Below are 19,924 nucleotides of genomic sequence, written 5' to 3'. Positions count from 1 at the left end.
ACAGATGTTGCACTTTTTTACAAATTGAAAGACCCTCTACCAGAAAAAAAGATTACAACTGCCTTTATTGCAATAATCAGTGGTCTAGAACTGAACCCACAATATTTCCAAGGTATGCTTGTATAGTATTTTAAGAACATTAAGTCTTTGTCCATTTTTAATTGGAAAGTCAATGCAGACATTATAGCTACTGCAATGTTTTGACCAGGTCCCTTATAGTCCATATTTGTTACTATCAAGTTACTAATGCAATCAAATGTAAATATTGCAGAAACACTAACTTCTGATATTACCAGGATCTATAATGAAGCAGGAAAGCAGTTTGCAGGAAAGCAGTTAATGGCTGAAGGGGCATAATTTTACTTGCAGATTTAACCGATAAAATGTTAACATGGCATATCCATGGTTTACACATTAGGTACGCATACCTTGTACAAAACAGCACTGTATAGTTCAGCAGTGCCTAACTCAAAGTAAAAAAACATGACATTTAGTCACAGGTGATCTGTCCTCACATAATGGGAACATCTAGGATGGGAAATCTCTCAATCACATTTCTCTAATTGTTTAGGAGAAGCACTGAACAATCTTTCTTTCAATAGTGTGAAAATACCAGGTTACAGATACATACTTTTTGGTCTTTTTCTATTGAAAGTTCTGCTATAAAGTCTTTGGGATTGTCTGGGAAGTCATCAATGTGACAAAAAGAGATCAAGATCCAAAGACACGTGACTAAACCAAGTGATTCATAACTATCGTTATGCTTTTTTATCGAAAATCAGTAACAAGTTCACACCTGACATTGCTTTTAAGTCCTATGGAGATATAAAATGAAATTATTTGAGGCTAAATGTTGAAATAGGCTGGGGAAACAAGTGATAGTAATAAACTTGCAATTCCTTTCAAATTTCTATAGAATGTAATCACCATTTCCCTATACAATTTCAGTTCTTCACTTTCAATAGGAAGATGAGTATTTTATATAAATTTTTAGAGTACGGGAGAATTTAAGAGAAAAGGAAAAACGTGTAACTTCTATATGAAATAGGGAGTAATAGGACTAGCATGAATTAAGTGAGAGTAGAAGGCTGCTGAATCAAAGAACATAGATCAGTTTACACACCTATTAACTTAATCAGTACCACTGTAACAGATTGTCTCCCCTTCCCCACAAATCATTTATTTTATATCAGAACTATACTACTGGTCATATGTGGTTATGAAAATGACCAAACTGAAAAAGCACATAAATTAATAACCTCCAAATATCTCTATCACAAAATTGTCATTGCAGAGGCAGTTTTCAAGAAAAAAGACTCATCACAATTTCCTGACTTCTTAATTCAGCTCAGTTGTTCCCAATGCACGTATTCTCTTTGCATCCTTACTGATAGGTAAAGGAAAAAATACTTAATTTGCTCAGTGCACTAGTGTGCTTTCATTCACAGTGTGTGTACATGATTTCACTTTGATTCTCACCAACCTATCAGAGACATGTTTAGAAAGTGCCTAACACTAAACATTGAACAGCAGGGAAGGTAAAAATATCCCTTTCTCCATGGCATGACACTTTAATCGTAGTAACTCAAATAAGGGGAACTTATAATATAATTATGTAACTTTCACTGGGGGGCTCAGTAGAATGTGCAAAGAATACACAAAGTTAGCAGCAATGCCTCAAACAATGCTATCACCAGTCCGAGCAGACAAAACGGGTCGCCTAGGCACCCAGCACACTGATTGCCTTCGTCTCATGTAACACTCCTCTAACGAACACGGAGTAAAATGATCAGGACCAAAGCTCAGGCTGGAATAGTCTACTCAACCCAGGGAAAGAATCACTTATGTCACACATCTCATCAAGATCCTGAACTGCGAGGAGTAAAAGCTCTACAGTCTCTCCGCCCCAAAACAACCCAAGAACTTCAATCCTGCCAGTGGTGACCTGCAAACTACAAGTAAACCAACACTATATCCAGGCACGATGGTTTGCAGCTTATTCCATAGCCAGCGCCACCAGACCAAGTCCCCGTGAAAGCAAGCCCTACACCTCTAGCAAAATCCCTGCATGAACACAAACCATCACCGACAGGCCTTCGAGTCCGACGAGATCCTGACATCCTCCTAAACAGCGCAGACCAAGGACGCAGCTAAGCCAAGACAAACAGGCTCCCCGATCATCCAACACTCTTCCCCCCTCCACAAGCTCACTACGCACAGCTGGCCTGCGGTCACCACGGGCTGGGGTATCCTCCCAGCCCCGGGCTGGGCCACGGCTGTAGGCCATTTTTCCAGAGCTCACCGCAAAGGAGGGCTGCGAAACATCAGTATTCAGTCCCCACACCTGGAGCCCCAGCCTGGAGACAGTAGCAGGCGCTCTGCCGCCTAATTCCCAATCGAGGCGAAAAGCCCTGCACCTGGACTGCGGCAGGACAGGACGGCCCCGCCCCCGAGGTTAGCACCGAGCCTCTCCCCTCCGCTCAGTCCCACGCGACCGATCGCGGGTCGCGGATCGCAGATCGCCGCACCGGGGAGGGCGCCGGCGCCCCCTGCCAGGCGGGCAAAGGATACAGTCCCGGCTCCAGAACGCCCCGGCGCCGGGGCGGGAGGGGCCCGCCACGTCCGCCATCTTGAAACAACCGCCACTCGGGGCGTCCCGCCCGGGCCGCCACGCCCCGGACTCCTGGCGCCGTCCCCATTGGCCGTTGGGCGCAGAGGCCCGCCCCCGCTTGCGCTGTGGGCCCCGGCGGGGCGGGAGGGTCCAGGCGGAGGAGTCGCTGTGTCTCGGCGGCTTGGTGGGAAGCGCTGGCCGAGGCGGCGGGAACGTGCGTCCCACGGGACCGTCGGTCCCAGACCAGCCCCGGCTCCCCATCGCCGCGGCGCCTCGGTCTCAAGCGCTGAGCACTACAACTCCCGGCATGCCGTGAACGTGATGGCGGAGGCTCGGGGGCGGTGTCCAGCCCTGCGGAGGTCCCCGCTCCCCCGCCCCGTCCCCTCGGCAGCCCGGGCTGCGCGCGGAGCCGGGACGCGAGCCATGGAGGAGCCGCTTCCGCCGCCTCCGCCGGTGGGCTCCAGCAAGCCGCACCTGGAGAAGCTGACGCTCGGGATCACCCGCATCCTAGGTGAGCGGGGCGGGGGGCCGGGGGGCGGCTGCAGGGCGAGGCGGCGTGCGCTGGGAGCTCGGAGTGGGACACCACCTTGTCGTGCCCGCGGGCATCGCTGCTGTGACTTCCGTTGTTAAGGAGGAGAAGGGAGTGTTGGGACGCAGAGTTGGGACGCCCGGAGGTTCTCCCCACCCGAGGTCGCCCCGCTCGCCCGGTGAGGATGGACAGAAGCGTGCAGAGAGACGGCAGAAGGCACCTGACAGTCGGGGGTTTGGGTTTCCCGAGGTGCATTCTTGGCCCAGGGAGTAACCTTGAAGCCCAAACCCTTCCTCTGGTGACAGTGACCTGGGAGAATGCCGCAGCCAACCTCCCAGGGCAACAGCGCCCACGCCCCGCCGTGTAACACCCAAAGGAGTCTGGCCTTGCGCCGCTGAGGGGGTGCTTGTCCTGTGTCATACCTGTAGTTAGCACCCACCGCTGTGTTAGACTCCGGGGCTACAAAAGATGGGGGGAAATGGACACATTTTTCTGGGGGGAAAAATCAAAAGATTCGGTCCGCTGAAGTGCGAGAGAAGGTCAGTGATCTGTTGTTGTTCTGAAGCAGCACACAGGAGGTGGTGGTTTACCTCGTGGGGGAGTTAAGGAGTTATAGCCCACACGTGACGCTAGATTTTGAAAGATAAATGGGATTTGGTCAAATAACCAAGAAAGAAAAAGGCAGACTAAGCCGGCTGAATAGCATGCTTGGATCCCCTGCCATCACATTTATAATAAAATCCAAATACTGTACCATGACCCGGTCCCTTATGACCTGCCCACATCTGTCTTTCTGATTTCACTGTGCTTTCGCTACAGTGGCTTCCTTGTTGTACCATAAACACATTAAGCTTTGCAATTTGCTAGACCCTTCACTGAAATTACCTTCTAAATCTGTCTCCCTCATTTCTTTCAGATCTCTGATTAAATATCACCACCTCAAGGAAGCCTTCCCTCATTATATGTAACACCCTTCTTTATCACTCTTTTCCCTTAGCCTACATTTTCTTTTATCCTTATGGCTTATCGCTACTTGGAATTATTTATTTGCTTGCTTTTAAAATTTGTCTCTTTTCTGTAATAGATGTCCATGAGAATAGGAACTTTCCCCTGTATTTCCTAGTGCCTAAAGCAGTAAATGAGATATGAAACATCATGATGTAGTTGGGAGAAGTGATAAATTTTAGAAATGAAGTTATAGGGTTGGGCAAGGAGAAATCTAATCAGGACCACCTCTATCCTATCTCCTCATTCTTAGGCAAACTTGTGCTCTGTTCCTTCTTATATTCCTGGTTAGTCAGGTAGCCTTGCTATTTTACAGGCGTGCTTCGTTATTGTCTATAACTCTAGGAATTTTTCAGTAAATGAGTTATTTTTTTTTATTAATGTTTAATCTACTCAAGTCAAGCCAACTAAATTTCTCTTAAACTGTTAGTTCAATTTAAAAACCTGAATAATTAAATGACTGTAAACATTTTAAATTCCATTTTTACTTTTAATATATTCTACCCATTACTTCAGATGTTTGGCAAACTGGTGACACTTCAAGGCAAAATCTATCTAAGGAATTAAACAACTCTGGTAATTAAACGTATAGTGAGTGAATCTAGCCTCCCGTTAAATAATCTCTTTATAAATTTAATCAAACCTCATAATTTCAAGTTAATAATCACAAATTGAAAGTCAATTCTATTTTTATTTTTTTCACGTTTGTATGTTGTTTTGAAAAGATAATATGTTAAAAGGGTTTTTTAAAATGAGGTAGCTGAAGTCAGTGGTAGGTCTGTGGTAAGCAAACTCCCAAAATCTTCCTAAAAGATATGAAATAACTTCACAAATGCAACATTTCTATCCAAAACCAAACATTTAAAAATCCTCAACAAAATACTATCAATCCAAATTCACCAACATGAAAAAGATTATATACCAAGTGTGAGTTAGTCCAGGAATGTGCAGTTTTTTGAACATGTGAAAATTAATTAATGCACCTTGTTAATTGAATAAATGACAAAAAACACATAATCATGTCAATAGGTGTAGAGAAAGCACTCGACAAAATCCAACACCATTACAGGATTTTTAAAAAAACACTCAAAAAACTAGAAACAGGATATAGAATAAAAATCAAACTTCCTCAACCTGATAATGGACATCTATGAAAAACCCACAGCTGACACCATACTTAAATGGTGAAAAATTGGATGCTTTCCCATTAAGATCAGGAAGAAGACAAGTATTATGGGCATTCCCAAGACCACCCAGGTTCAGTGGTTCGCTAAGAGGATTACAGGACATGGAGATAGTCCTGCTGTGATTCTTTATAGCAAACATAAAGAGGAAAGTGCATGTGGGGAAGTCAGGGAAACCAGGTGCAAGTTTTCAAGAGTCCTCAGTGGAATCACATGGGATGCACTTAATTCCTCCAGCAACGTGATAACATGTCTGCAATTTCTACTGGGGAAGCTCACCTGCACTAAGGACTTCACACCTTTTATTGTAAATCAGTCACTTAAATACCTTCTACCTAGTATGGACCAAATTCCAGGCTCCCAGAAGGAAAGCAGGTGTTCAGCATAAATAATATTGTTTGCACTAACATTTAGGCACAATGAGCCATTCTTACCAGGGAATTTAGGAACCCTCCTGAAATCCAAGTTCCCAGTTGCCAGCCATGGACCAGCCTTACAAGCAGGCCTTTCTAAAGGTTGTAATATGAGGCCTGCTATCTTTACTCATCTCGTTACAATAAGAATTCTCCTCGTACCACTTCTATTCAACAGCTTTTGGAGAATCTAATCAGGGCAATTAGCCAAGAAAATAAAGACAAACAAATTGGAAAGAAGGTAGTAAACTATTGCTGTTTGCAGATGACATAATCTTGTATATTAAAAAAAAATCCTAAGAAACCCACAAAAACAAAAAATCCTACACATTAAGTGTAAATTTGTCTGGCTCTGTCGCCACAATTTTTAAGTCCTGTAGATGTCCACGTTCTCTGGTCTGAGCACATTCACCTGTCTATTGTAGAAATGTGTGAGAGCCAGCCAATTGCAACTCTACAGACTCTCTTTTTCCTTTTTCAGAAGCATCCCCAGGTGTGACAGAGGTCACCATCATAGAAAAGGCACCTGCTGAGCATCATATGATTTGTTCATGGGAACAAGTAAGTGTTGCTCTGTTCTATTCTCACCTTCCAATAAAGGTCAATTTAAATACCCCTGAGAAGGAAAGAGGGCAGGAAACCTATTCTTATCTCGGTCCACAGCTTCCTTCAAGGTAGAGTTCACCTTTCTCTCTTTTCCTATTCAGGCCACTTAACACTCTCTTCCATTCCAGTGCCATTTCCCAGCATGGATCATCTCCTCTGAGCCTGTCATATGGAGGCAGTGGAACATTCAGAGTTGTATACAACAAAGCTAAAAATCCATCAAGGAAAGGAAAAATGAAATGTTAATAAGCATGCCAGGCAGAACGTGGTTAAATGTTGCAGGTACTAACCAGATTAATAGCTAGTGCTTCCCAACCCTCCTCTGAACTTTCATTCATTTATTCAACAAAAGTTTGAAGCTTTTAAAATGGGCCAGGCATTGCCCTTGGTGTCGAGTGCTGGGGAATCAATGATAACCAAGAAAGGGGATAGTTTCCTACCTCTTGACCTTACTGTCTAAGACATAGTGTAAATCATTGCAACTATAATTATAAAGCAAACTGAGTACTATGAAAGACAGGTGAAGGGAGCATTGTCAGGAGGCCTGACTTAGTCTGGAGGGTGAGAAAAATTTTAGCCAAAGAAGTTATGAGGAGTTGTTAACCAGGTAGGTCAGGTCTGGAAGAAGGGGCTTCCAACCTGTATGAAAGCTTAGAGATGGAAGGATTACATTTTCCAGGAGCATAAAGAAGATCCATGTGGTTGGAGCACACAAGAGCAAGGGAGAGAGGTTGACAAGAACCAGGACATGTATAACTTAAATAATCATGAGTTTGCTCTTTATCTTGGGTGTAAAGGAGAGGCATTGAAATATTTTAAGTGGGGAACTGGGAAGTCAGATTTCTGTTTTGGGAAGATTGTGGCTAAATAGCAGCAAATGGATTTGACTAAAGAGCAAGAAATTACCCTGTTATATAATGAGTGCCTACTAACATATCACATACGTTATTTCATTTAATCCTCACAATAACCCTGAAAGGTAGGTATTGATATCTCTGTTATTGATAAAGAAACTGAGGCTCAGATTAAGGAGTTTGTCCTGGGCAACGTAGCTACCAAGTGGCAGAACCTAAATTTGAACTCAGAGTTGCCTGCCTGTTTGTTCTGTTCTGCCAGACTGCACTCTTGTAGTGGAAAGCACTACAGCAGTCTTGTCCTCAGCAGCCAAGCAGGTGATGGGTAGATGGGTTTATGTGCGTGTGTGCATATTTGGTCCTTGTAAGCAGGACTCTTCCCCACCTCTCCCTGGGCTGAGCCAGCAGTAGTTCCTCTGGCAGCTCAGTAACTGGTAGTTGTTTCTCTGGATGATCTCAGCTTAGTAGCTCCCCAACTTTTCTCATGGGCTTACTCAGCCCCCACTCCCATTTCTACTCATAACCCATAATAGAAAAGGGAATTCCAGGATAGTGTCTATCTGTTGAACTCTTACTGGCTGATCAGTCAGATCTTGGTCCTGGTGAGGCTGTGGCTATGCCGGCTTGGCCTTGTTGACATGGTTTATTACATCCCTCCTGATGCTTTACCGGCTTATTCAGCCCTTTAGAGAAAACTGCCGTGGGGCTTCTGTATGCTAAAGAGGAGACTCCTGGCTTTGAAACTCAAGTTCACAGACCTGGGTGGGAGGGTGAGAGGACAGGAATGTCTTGTCTGGGGTGGAATACCATTAAGGCTATGTCATATGTCACGTATTGAAGTAATTTCTGAGGCATATTTCTTCCTGTGTGTTATATTCCCCTAAGATCCCCTAGATATTCCCCTAATGAGATATGCTGATTTGGAGTTTTCTCGTTGAGTCTTTTACTTGAAATATCTCAGACCTAAATACAGTAAAATATGCCATAGTAAAATATTAACAGTTTAGGATCAGTAGCATAAAAATTCACTAGAGCAGTTTGTGTGTTTGGGCTTTTTGGAGACCCCTGGGGTTCTTCAAAGCTAATGCGTGAACACAGATGACAAGAGTTTGGGGTGTGTACTTTTAAAACTCAGTTTTTTTATAACACTTTTTCTGATTAGGCTAAACAAAACATGGTCACCATAGAAAATTTGGAAAATATAAAAAGGGATTAAAAAATGAAGAGTCCTCTAGGATTTTACCACTTAGAACTACTGTTAGTATCATTTTAGTTGTAGATAGAGAGTGGTCTAAGGACACCCTAAGAGCCCATGAATGGGAAGTGGTCCATGACATCCATGAAAGTGTGTCAAATTTATAAATTGTATGCATTTTTCTACAGAAAGATTTCTTCAGATTCTGAAAGGGGTTCATAAACCCCAAAAGCTTAACAACTGGTTTTTATATAAATTTTTTCATTCAAAACAAACATGATACACTCTGTGCTGTTTGAGTACCTACTTTTGTCACTTAAGCAATGGAGGGGAGAAGTTTTGAGCTGGTCTGAAATATGCCCGCCACACTTCCTAAACCCAAAGGGTTACTGAGGAGCATGTTTCCTTAGGAGAAAGCGTGGTAGCGCTCCCCTGACTTGTGCCTGCCCCTGAAAGTGTCCGTACCAGAGGAGCAGGAGAGTCCCAAGGAGCTGGTAAGTTCCACTTCTCTAGTGGACTGACCCAGGGCATAGCCACCATGTGGTACACCATCTGGCTGCATAAATATAGCCAGATAACATAGGCTCTCCAAGAAGAGGTCCACAGCCTCTGTCCTGCCCCTTTGTGCAAATGCAGCTATAGTGGAGCAACCAATGGAGGTAAACAGAGTAGGAGTTCAGTTCTAGGCCCTTAGCTAAATAATGTAACTTCTCTGGGTCTCATGTTCATCATCTGTAAAATAAGTGGTTTGAAATCAGTTCTAATATTTTATGATTCTCTGGTGCAAATGCAGGAAGAAAAGGTTGAAACTAAAACCTAAATGACCATATACCTACCTGCTGCAGTCTCCTAAGGTTAGAGGAAAAAGTGAACAACCTCTTTTTATTTTAATGTATTTCACCCTTCTTTGTTCTTTTTTTTTTTTTTTTTTTTTTTTTTTGCCATTTTACTTTATTTTGTTGTTCAAAATATTACAGATGTCCCCTTTTTTCCCCCATTGACCCCTTCTACCCCATACCTACTCCCCTCCCCAGGCCTTTACCACACTATTGTCTGTGTTCATGGGTTATGCATTTATGCATATAAATTCTCTGGTTGATCTCTCCCCACCCACATCTTTCCTCTGAGATTCGCCAGTCTGATCCATGCTTCCATGTCACTGAATCTGTTTTGTTCATCAGTTTATTCTTTAGATTCCACGTATGAGTGAGATCATGTGATGTTTGTCTTTCTCCACTTGGCTTATTTCACTTAGCATAATATTCTCCAGGTCCATCCATACTGTCCCAAAGGGTACAAGATCCTTCTTCTTTACAGCTGCATAAATGATGTAAATGTCCCACAGCTTTTTTATCCACTTATCTACTGATGGGCACTTGGGCTGTTTCCAGATCTTAGCTATTGTAAATTGTGCTGGTATGAACATAGGGGTGCATATATTCTTTCTGATTAGTGTTTCAGGATTCTTAGGATATATTCCTAGAAGTGGGACCACTGGGTCAAAAGGAAGCTCCATTTTTAATTTTTTGAGGAACCTCCATATTGTTTTCAGTAGTGGCTGCACTAGTCTTCATTCCCACCAGCAGTATACCAGGGTTCCCCTTTCTCCACATCCTCGCCAGCACTGTCATTTGTTGATTTGTTGACAGTAGCCATTCTGACTGGTGTGAAGTGATACCTCATTGTGGTTTTAATTTGCATCTCTCTGACAGTTAGTGACCTTGAGCATTTTTTCATAACACAGCCAAACTGCCAGGAAACAAACAGTAACTTACAAAACATTCTAACAATCACAATGAAAACATCCCAAGAGAAAGTAGAATTGGAAGAGCGAAGCAAGAACACAAATGCTAAAGAAAAAAGAGAGAGAGACAATGAAAAGGATATTATTGCTAAAAGTAAAAAAAATAATAAAATTAAATTAAAAAATAGAGAAGCTACTGGGAGATAAAAGGGACAGGAAAGATTCTGAAAGGAAAGAAGGGAGAGCAAAAATTAAGGGTAGAGAGTAGGAATAGGAAAATGGTTGAAAAATAAAAAGACAAACAAAAAGACAGGAAGACAGAGAATAAAAGAGGAGAAAAAAAGTTATGCTAATGAAATGAGAGAGCAAGGTAAAGCAAGGGCAGGCAAGGAGTCCAGTAAAAGATATGGGGGAAACAATGGACAAAAGCAATAAACTTATTGGTTATAATGATAATGTCCCAGCAGTAAAGCAGAGAATATCAAGAAAATCTTGATAATAGAACAAAAAACAAAGCAAAAAAACAAGTAAAGCAAGCCAAAACAAATTTTTTAAAATTAATTTAAAAATAAAAAGCAATTTAAAAATTTAAAAAGAAAATTTTTTTCTTTTCTCTCTTTTTTCTAAAAAAAAAAAAAAAAATCAAGTGAGTTTCATCTGGGCAGCTAATGTCTGAGGCTCACTGTTTTGTATGCTGATTTCGGGTCTCCTGGGAGGTACTTGTGTATCAACCAGTGTTGGAAGCTGTCTAGGTTTGGCTCTGGGGTCCTTAGGTAGTTGGCTGGTCTGAGGCTCTGTGTGGACCACCTCACTTGTCAGCTGTTTTGCCCCCCCCTTGTGGTTGCCTGGTCTTACTCCAGACTCTCTGAAGAGTCTTTAGGGTGCAGGGTGCCTAGTGTAGCTAGGGATATTGCTCCCCTTACTTGGAGGTTTTGCTGTCAGGTACTCACTGTGGGGAAGTTAGTCTCTGCTTCAAAGCCAGCTCCTCAGTCCCTACCTTGTCCTCTGATTCTAGTTCCCCATGCACTGGCCTGCTGCAGGTTCAGATTGATTTCAGTCTGTTGCTTTTTCTGTATGGGCAGTTTCAGCAGCCTGGGCTGCTGGGTTCCATTAAAGAAAGATTCCGGTGAGAAGGTTACCTGCCCTGCCCCCAGAAGGGGTTTTAAGCTTTTCCTCCAGTTCTCAAACAACAGTCCCTTAGAATCTTATTCTTATAATGTCGTCCTGTGAGCTCTTCTCTCTTCCCCCTCAGGACTGTGTGCTGTGGGGGTATCTGGGGTTCATTGAGCTGAACCAGCCCCTTTCCTGTTGGGGGTGGTGCTCTTAGCCTGTGGGAGAGGCAGGCATGCTCTGCCCCCTCCTTTCCCAGATCTGGTTGGCTGATCTCACAGGGTATTCAGTTCAAACTCTCCACAATGCAGACACAAATCCCTATGCAAGCCAGGAAGGTGGACGCCTGTTTAGCAATCAAAAACTCAAAAAGGCACAAAGCAGCAAACAGGCAGAGAACCTGCTCTGTGAGGTCCTGGTGCCCCTGTGCCTCAGATCCAAGCTGGAGGGGTCACAAAGTCAGCCCCACGCAGGTCCCCTGCACAGCTGATCTTAGTAAAGCTGGGGCAGCTCCTTGCACGCTATCCAGGCTCCCCTCAGAGCAGGTAAAAAAATCTCCAGTTCACCCCACTAGCGTCTCAGGTCCCTCCCTCTCTCTGGTGGCAGGATGCCTCTCTTCCCCTTCCCCTACGCCACACAGTTCAAATGCTTTCCTGGGGTTCTACATAATGCTTTACAGGAAAGCAGAGAGTCCCTGTATGTGGCTGCTGAGTGCAGCCCTCTGGCCCCTTTCTATTTGGAATCCACATCCTGCAGGACAGCCTTTCCTGTGGTCAGCACCCGGGTGAAAGTCCACTGTCCCTCCATTAGGTGCGTTGTTTCACTGGAAGGTGCAGTCTGCTCCTTGCAAGCACACTGTTCCCTTGGCTCCCTCTGCCTGCCCTGCACAGGCTCTTCTTCCCTTCTCCCCTTTGGTTTGAGATCCCAGCTCTTGGATGCTAGTCCACACTCCCAAGGGGAGGGAGCTTTGCAGCCTCTAACCCTTGGGCCTCAGAGCCCAGCACTGGCTTCAGGGTGGACTCCTTTCAACTCCCCCTCTCTTACTAGACTCTATGATGTTTCTTCAGTGCTCCTTAGTCGAAATATGTCCACTCAGGTATATTTCTCTTGTTTTTCCAAGCTGGTTACGCAGTATTTTAGGGGTAAATCTAGTCCATGGCTGGGAGCAGGGGTGCTCTCCTTCTTGTCAGAGTGCTGCCATCTTCCCTCCTCTGTTCTTTATTTTTTTATTTTAAAAAAAAAGTTTTTATTAATTTTAGAGAGAGAGAAACATCGATGGGCTGCCTCCCACACACACCCTAATGTGAATCAAGCTCACAACCTGGGCATGTACCCTGACCAGGAATAGAACTGGTGACCTCTCGTTGCATGGGACACTGCTCAACCAACTGAGCCACACAGGCCAGGGCCCTTCTTTGTTCTTTAAGAAGCAATTTTAGTCTGCCTGGTTTTGTGCAGTTGCGATTCACGATCACTGTCTGTGCCTGCTGCCTGCCTTCTGTGATGATGGTAGTTAGTAAGACATAATGTCTGCACTGAACTTTTCATCTTTTGGGCACCACAAAAGCATCTGCCTCTTAATTCTCACAGCATTCTAGTGCCAGGAGAGTTCTATTATTAAGCATTTCAGTGACATTTTATAGTTGCAGAGTGCTGTACAATTCTTGATTGGTTAGACTTTCCAATCCCCAGATAAAAATTCAATTTACTGATGGTAAAATTGTAGCCCACAGAGACCAAATGATTTGGCAAAATATCCCCTCTCCTTTTAGCTTCTCTTTTTCTATGCTACATAGAGTGGGTTCTGAACCGTCTTGCAGATCTGTCCCTCACATGCTCCTGCTGTGAATTTATCCTAAGTATCCCTGGTGGGAGACAGTGGCCTTCGACACCTTGTCACTAGGAAGCCTGTCACCTCATGCTCTCACTCTGCCCTGGTGTTTCCTCTGTGTTCTTCACAGGTTAGTCCCACTTTCTCCAGTGCCTCACTTCTTCCCTCTATACTGGCAGGTCTGCTAGAGGGTTTTCTCTATCTCTTTATAATTAAAAACAAAAACCTTCAACCTTATGTCTCCCTGTAGCTACTTAGCCACTTGATCCTTTCACAGCCACGCACTTAGAAAATGGTCAGGGGACAGCAAGTGATTTATTTAAAGAGCTCTCGGGCCCGGCTGGGTATGGCTCAGCGGTTGAGTGTCGACCTAGGATCCAGGCGATCAGGGTTTGATTCCTGGTCAGGGCACATGCCCAGGTTGTGGGCTCGATCAATGACTCTCTCATCATTGATGTTTCTATCTCTCTCTCCCTCTCCTTTCCTCCCTCTGAAATCAATAAAGATATATTTTAAAAAAATAATAAAATAGCTCTCGGGACTGTACAGTCTTCATCTCCTCTACTCTCTGCTATGGTTGCACTGAAAGCAGCCATGGACAGTCTGAAATGCATGGGCATGACTGGGTTCCATAAAACATTATTTATAAAAGCACATGGCAAGGCAGAGATGTCCAGTGAGGCGTAGTCTGCTAACCCTGGTCTAAGTTACTGTCCCCTTTCTTCACAGTTACCTGTCATCCTTCTATAGCCTCTGTTTTTCCACCACCCTCTGTGGATACCACTCTGTCACCAGTTACCTCTTCACTGCTAAAGCCATCTTCGTCTCTCTTGAGATCTCTCTTGCTTTTCTCACTGTTAACCACTCACTCCTCCTCCTCGCTCTTTAGGAAGGATTCTTCCCCTCTTCTCTGTTCCTTCCTGGCTGTGTGGAACCCTACAGCTCCACAGCACTTATCTGTTACATATTTGTCTCTATAAATTAGAAATATTTTGGCTCAAAGAGATATAATATTAAATCAAGAGTAGCTTAAACAAATGGGAATTAATATTTCCTTTCTTAAAATTTCTTAATTGATTTTAGAGAATGAGTGACCTTGGACAAATTCTACATGCTTTCTGACCTCTGTGTTTTATCTAATTCACTCATTCATTCAACATTTATTAACTGGAGCAAGAGAGAGTAAATTAATGAGAGAGAAATATCAATTAGCTGCCTCCTGCACGCCCCCTACTGGAGATCAAGAACACAACCCAGATATGTGTCCTGACCGGGAATCGAACCAGCAACCTTTCAGTACATGGGACAATGTCCTACCAACTGAGCTACACCAGCCAGGGCAGGAAATTAATATTTGTTGCATAACAAGACCTAAAGGGTGAACAGTTGTAGTTGGTTCATTAGCCCTGACAGTGGCATGCCATTGTCTCTAATTTTGGCTTCTTCCTCTATGGTGGCCAAATGACTACTGTGGTCCCACCTATAATCTCCAAGTTCAAGGCAGGAAGAAGCAAGAAATGAATTTACATTTGCAGAGGGAGTTTGAGACGGAATGTGCAGAGGGGCACATTCCATCTCAGACAAAGTTCAGGTTCTGTCCAGCAGGAAGGAGAAAAAGATGGATTTGAATAAGTAGCCCATGTGTGCCACAGCCTCCTCTGCACCTTGCTTCATTCTTGTTTTTAGTGCCCCAGCACAGTATTTGTTTCATAGCAGACAGTTTATAAATGTTGGATGAATGAGTGAATTAGATAAAACACAAAGGTCAGAAACAGTGTATAATTTGTCCAAGGTCACTCAGCTTCTCTTCCATAAGCAGTCCTTAATTTCAGTCCAGAGAGTGGGGCTACCACAACCACCGTCTCTGAAGCAAGGAGACTGCAGGTGCAAGGCTCCCCACTGATTCCCCTAATTGTAGAATTCTGATGACAAGTTAAGCCTGGGGCATTGCTGTTTTGAAGGATGTCTTGGCTGATGTCTGCCAGCAACAGAGCTTCTCAAGACATGTGATGCCCCAGACAGAGCAATAGCTATATATTTTCTCATCGTGCATTTTTAGAGGGAGACTGAGAGTTTGGGGAAGAGTGTGCTGCCTCTCCTCTGAGTCTTAAGCAGCTCCGCCCTGGCCCCAAACTTTGATACCTCACTCATCCAGGAAAAATAGTTCTAGTTAACGAGGCCTTCCTCCTCTTCTCAGGAGGGAGTTGAATATATTTGAGAATTCTCTTGGGTAGCTCACCCCATCCCTCCACAGCTCATCCAGGTTTTCCTTCTACTACATGGGCCATCCTCCCTGAATTTCAGTAGATGCGCTTGTCCTCATTGCCTCACGTTTCCAGTTAAGTTTTAGTGCTCCTCTTTGATGGGCGTCCTGCGCAACTCTTCTTCTGGCTGTGGTCGCAGATGGACTCAGAGAGAGCCTGCCCATTGTGGACAAGAACCTATGAAACAATTTCTATGCTGGCCTGATCCTGAATCTGCTGCTCAGCCCCCTTCCCTGAGAAGTGGCCTCTGAAAAGGAGGGAACAGCAGGTACAGGATTCCCAGAAGAGGAGAGGTGAGCAGGAGGCAGTGGATAGCCCCTAGCCCTTCACCTGAGGATCAGGTAGTACTCGAGGGGCCTTTCTGGGAATCAAGCTGATTGCTCCCAAAACATCAGAGTGACTCAGGTCCTTCAACTGATGAAGCAGTAAAACAATTTCTTGAGAAACTGTTGTAGATAGCCTCCTCAGGAGAAGAAGAAAACAAAAATTGGGGATTATATGACAGTCATCATCAGGGTACACAGATTGTCAATGCCACAATGTTATTCAAACACTGGTAAGCACTATTCTCCCTTCTTGACTTTCTCCCTAAATCTCCTCTCTAATCCGTGTGACCCCTCTTTCATTCACTTTCTGCACATTGTCGTCCTCCTTTCCTTTTCACCCCACAAAACAAAGACCGAGCATGAACTTGGCAGGGAGAAGTCCTCGGAAGTGGGCAGATTACTTGCCAGAGAAGAGCAGTCTCTCTCCAGATTGGTCAGGAGAGAAATGAAAATGGCAGTAACTGAGTCACTGGCCAGGGCAGAGGAGTGACTTAAAAGTGGTCCCCTGACAGCCCACTCAGAAGGAAGGGCCTGAAGTGCTCTGCAGGACCAGCCACAGTAAGCTCCAGGCAGTAAGGTCTGTGGCGAGGAAGCAGCAGAGCCAGAGCCACCAGTGATTTATGTGGAAATAATAATTTAGGCTTTATGTTTCTTATGAACTTGGTTACTTGACATTTTGTGTTTTATATTAGTATTTGAAACATATTAAATATTAGATTTTACTGTTTTTTTCTATTTTTTATCTGAATAATTTTTTTAAAATATTGGCATAAAATAATGCCAAAACTTTTCTTTTTCTTCAGTGAAATCAATACAGGAATTCTTCAACCTAACTTAAAGATTAACAATACCACCAGCTATTTTCAACGGGGATCTCATGGAATCCAGGTTAGGAAAGGCTCCTAGGCAGTAGTTTCCGTGTGTCCACCACTAGATGGCACTAGTGACCAAAATCTCATAGCAGATGCTGGCCTTTTGAGGTGATAGGAGGCTCTAGAACTTTGTTAGAACACTGATAAATGTAGGCTTCCTGTGCTAGGGTCTTGGGGAGGGAGAAAGGCATTCTGCATGCACACTTTTCCTTCTTAAAGCACAAAGGATGTGCCGTACAGGAAGCACTAGGAGCAAGCCCTGAAGTCCAACTAACATACTAAGTGGCAAAATGTTAGCTCAAGGAGCCAGAATCGTTTAGGTTACACCTCTGTGATATTGGGAACTAGATAATGGAGAGAGGTAAAACTGATCAGAATGCATATTTTAGTTCTTTCTTAGATCAAGAAAATGAAAAACCTGGTCATTAAAACAACAGCTGTTGTCCATTTAATATTATAAAACTGCTTAAGATCAAGAAAATGAAAAACCTGGTCATTAAAACAACAGCTGTTGTCCATTTAATAATATAAAACACTGCTTAAAATTATCTGCAAGCTTGGATTTTGCTTCTCACTTGTAGTTCTTGAAGATGCTATGCCCTAAAATCATAATACAGTAATTACCTATTCTTTCTTTCTGCCAAGCTCACACCCACTCCCACCTCCAAGTTTTGTAAACTCAGTCTTAGAGATTATTCTTGAAACTGGATTCACAGAGTTTAAGTGACACTCAGAGCCACTCAGCTAGTGGAAGAATTGGGAAGTAAATTCAGATCATCCTGCTATACACTAACTTTCCTACATATTGGGTACCTGGAACAGACTGATACTATGACCTGAAGCAAACTTGACATAAGCATTGTTCAGTATCATCTCAAAAGTGTCCAATAGGCCAAAAGTGTCGATGGAGTTACTAACCTATTGCCCCTCTACCTGTATAAACACGATGAGTCAATCTAAGGGGCCCAGGAAAAGAATTGGAGAACTCATCCTCTTATACTTTCCAGGGGTTTGATTGGCTAGAGATGACTGGTCAGGCATGTGCACAGATATGAGTTACTTAGAACTTAGGGCATGTTCCTAGTACCTCCTGAAAGGACACTAAGCATTCTCTTCTCACCACCAGTTCAGATGATTTGCTGTCCATATGAAATATTTGTTTACATCCTGTTGAACTTACTAAGAACTTTCAGAACTATTAGTTTCATTGTGTTAAGTGTTCTAGAAGTGTATATTCTTCACTTTTAAGATATTCTCATTTATCCAATAATTTGTTTCAGAAAATAATTTATGAGCATGGGTCTGAAATTTTGTTAGTGATGATTGCCTTGCTCCAACATCACCCAAACTTTTCCAAGGATCTCCTCTCACACCATGTTCCTCTAAGTCTCCTCCTCAGCTTGTTTCCTTGAGCAGCCCCTTCTCCAGCTAGCTTTCCGCTGAGGCATTATCAGGGCAGAGCAGACACCTACTCTGCCTTAACAGGTGAGGCAAGTAGGTATCAAACTGGTGACTCTGCTCTGCAGACCTAGTGCCTCTCTAATAGACTTTTGTTATTTTTTTTTTTTATTGAGGTATCATTGACATATAATACTGTATTAGTTTTAGATATACAACATAATGATTTGATATATGTATGTATTGTGAAATGATGACCACAATAAGTTAATATCCATCACCACAGTTATAATTCTTTTTGTTATGATGAGAACTTTTAAGATTTGCTCTCTTACCAACTTTGAAATATGCATTTATAGTATTGTTAACTATAGTCACCTTGCTGTACTTTACATCCCTAGGACTTAGTTATTTTATAACCAGAATTTTGTACCCTTTGACAACCTTCACCCATTTTGCTCCCCCCCCCCCCCCCCAACCATCAATTTGTTTTCTGTATCTTTAAGTTCGGGGGTTTTTTAGAATCCACATATAAGTGAGATCATACAGTATTTGTCTTTCTCTGTCTGACTTATTTCATGTACCATAATGCCCTCAAGATTTATATTCATTGCTGCAAGTGACAGGATTTCCTCTTTTTTTAATGGTGGAATAATATTCTCTTATGTATATCTACCACATTTTACCCATTCATCCATTGATGGATACTTAGGTTGTTTCCACATCTTGGCTATTGTATATAATGATGCAGTGAACATAGGGTGCAGATATTTTTTCTAGATAGTGATTTAATTTCCTTCAGAAGAATACCCAGAATTGGAATTGCTGGATCAGATTACCATCTGATAGTTTTCGAGGAACCTTCATATTGTTTTCCACATCCTCATCAACACTTGTTATTTTATTTTTTTGATAATAGACATTTTGATGGGTGTGACATGATACCTCATTGTGGGTTTGATTTGCATTTCCCTGATGATTAGTGATGTTGAGCACCTTTTTATGTACCTGTTGGCCATTTGTATGGCTTTTTTAGAAAAACACCTATTCAGTTTCTTTGTCTGTTTTTTAATGATTGCTTATTTTCTGTTGAGTTGTATGAATTCTTTATGTGTTGGTAAAAATGTTATATTCTTTATATGTTGGATATTAATCCTTTATCAGATGTATGATTTGCAAATGTCTCCTATTCTGGAGGTTGCCTTTTCATTCTGTTGATGATTTCCTTTGCTATACACAAGCTTTTTAGTTTGTTTTTGTTTGTTCTATGTTTCCCTTTTATTGCCTTTGCTTTTATTGTGAAATCCAGAAAATCATTGCCAAGACCGTGTCAAGGAGCTTATTACCTGCTATGTTTCCTTCTAGGAATTTTATGGTTTCAGGATTTACATTCAAATCCTTAATCCATTTTGAGTTAGGAGGTTTATATTACTGATTCAGTCTTCTCACTAGTAATTGGTTTGTTCAGATTTTCTATTCATTTTTCAGTCTTGGCAGGTTATGTTTCTAGGAATTTATCCATTCTAGGTTATACAATATGTTGGTGTATAATTGTTTATAATACTGTCTTATGATTTTTTTGGTCTTTCTGTAGTACCAGTTGTAATGTCTCCTCTTTATTTACAGTCAAACCTCAGTTCTTAAATGTCTCCCATCTCGAACAATTCTGGGTTTTTTTTTGTTTTTTTTTTTAATATATATCTTTATTGATTTCAGAGAGAGGAAGGGAGAGAGAGAGATGAAACATCAATGATGAGAGAGTCATTGATCGGCTTCCTCCTGCACACCCCAGACTGGGGATGGAGCCCGGAACCTGGGCATGTGCCCTGACCAGGAATCGAAACCCGATGGACTGGATCCTAGGTCGACGCTCAACCGCTGAGCCATGCCCGGCCTGGCAGAACAATTCTGTTCTTGACCAAGTTGACCTGACAACTCTTTCATGCTGATACTTCAGCACGACAAAAAGCATTTCTATTTTA

The 19,924-nt window shown here is 42.8% G+C and overlaps 2 protein-coding genes across 6 annotated transcripts in view; one reads left to right on the top strand and one right to left on the bottom strand.

Moving 5' to 3' along the window:
- Positions 1 to 2,644, bottom strand: part of KIAA1328 (KIAA1328 ortholog) — a 204,881-nt gene extending 202,237 nt beyond the window's left edge. For 2 of the 5 annotated variants that reach the window (XM_087819049.1, XM_087819050.1), the window contains exon 1: positions 2,572 to 2,629. In XM_087819049.1, coding sequence (XP_087675175.1) covers positions 2,572 to 2,629 — 58 coding nt within the window. Of the gene's footprint in view, positions 1 to 2,302; positions 2,399 to 2,571 lie in introns of those variants that run through there. The other 3 variants (XM_016195975.2, XM_016195977.2, XM_016195976.2) reach the window with 3 other exon arrangements.
- Positions 2,645 to 2,755: 111 nt separating this feature from the next.
- TPGS2 (tubulin polyglutamylase complex subunit 2) overlaps positions 2,756 to 19,924 on the top strand; it is a 31,964-nt gene continuing 14,795 nt past the window's right edge. Inside the window, exons 1-2 of the mRNA XM_016195971.2 lie at positions 2,756 to 3,122; positions 6,224 to 6,303. Coding sequence (XP_016051457.2) covers positions 2,933 to 3,122; positions 6,224 to 6,303 — 270 coding nt within the window. The 5' untranslated portion in view covers positions 2,756 to 2,932. The remainder of the gene's footprint in view (positions 3,123 to 6,223; positions 6,304 to 19,924) is intronic.

Source organism: Miniopterus natalensis, chromosome 7, assembly GCF_054644295.1.
Source record: "Miniopterus natalensis isolate mMinNat1 chromosome 7, mMinNat1.hap1, whole genome shotgun sequence".
Lineage (NCBI taxonomy): Eukaryota > Metazoa > Chordata > Mammalia > Chiroptera > Miniopteridae > Miniopterus > Miniopterus natalensis.
The sequence above is the reverse complement of the archived record's forward strand: the minus strand, read 5'-3'. Positions and strand labels throughout refer to the sequence as shown.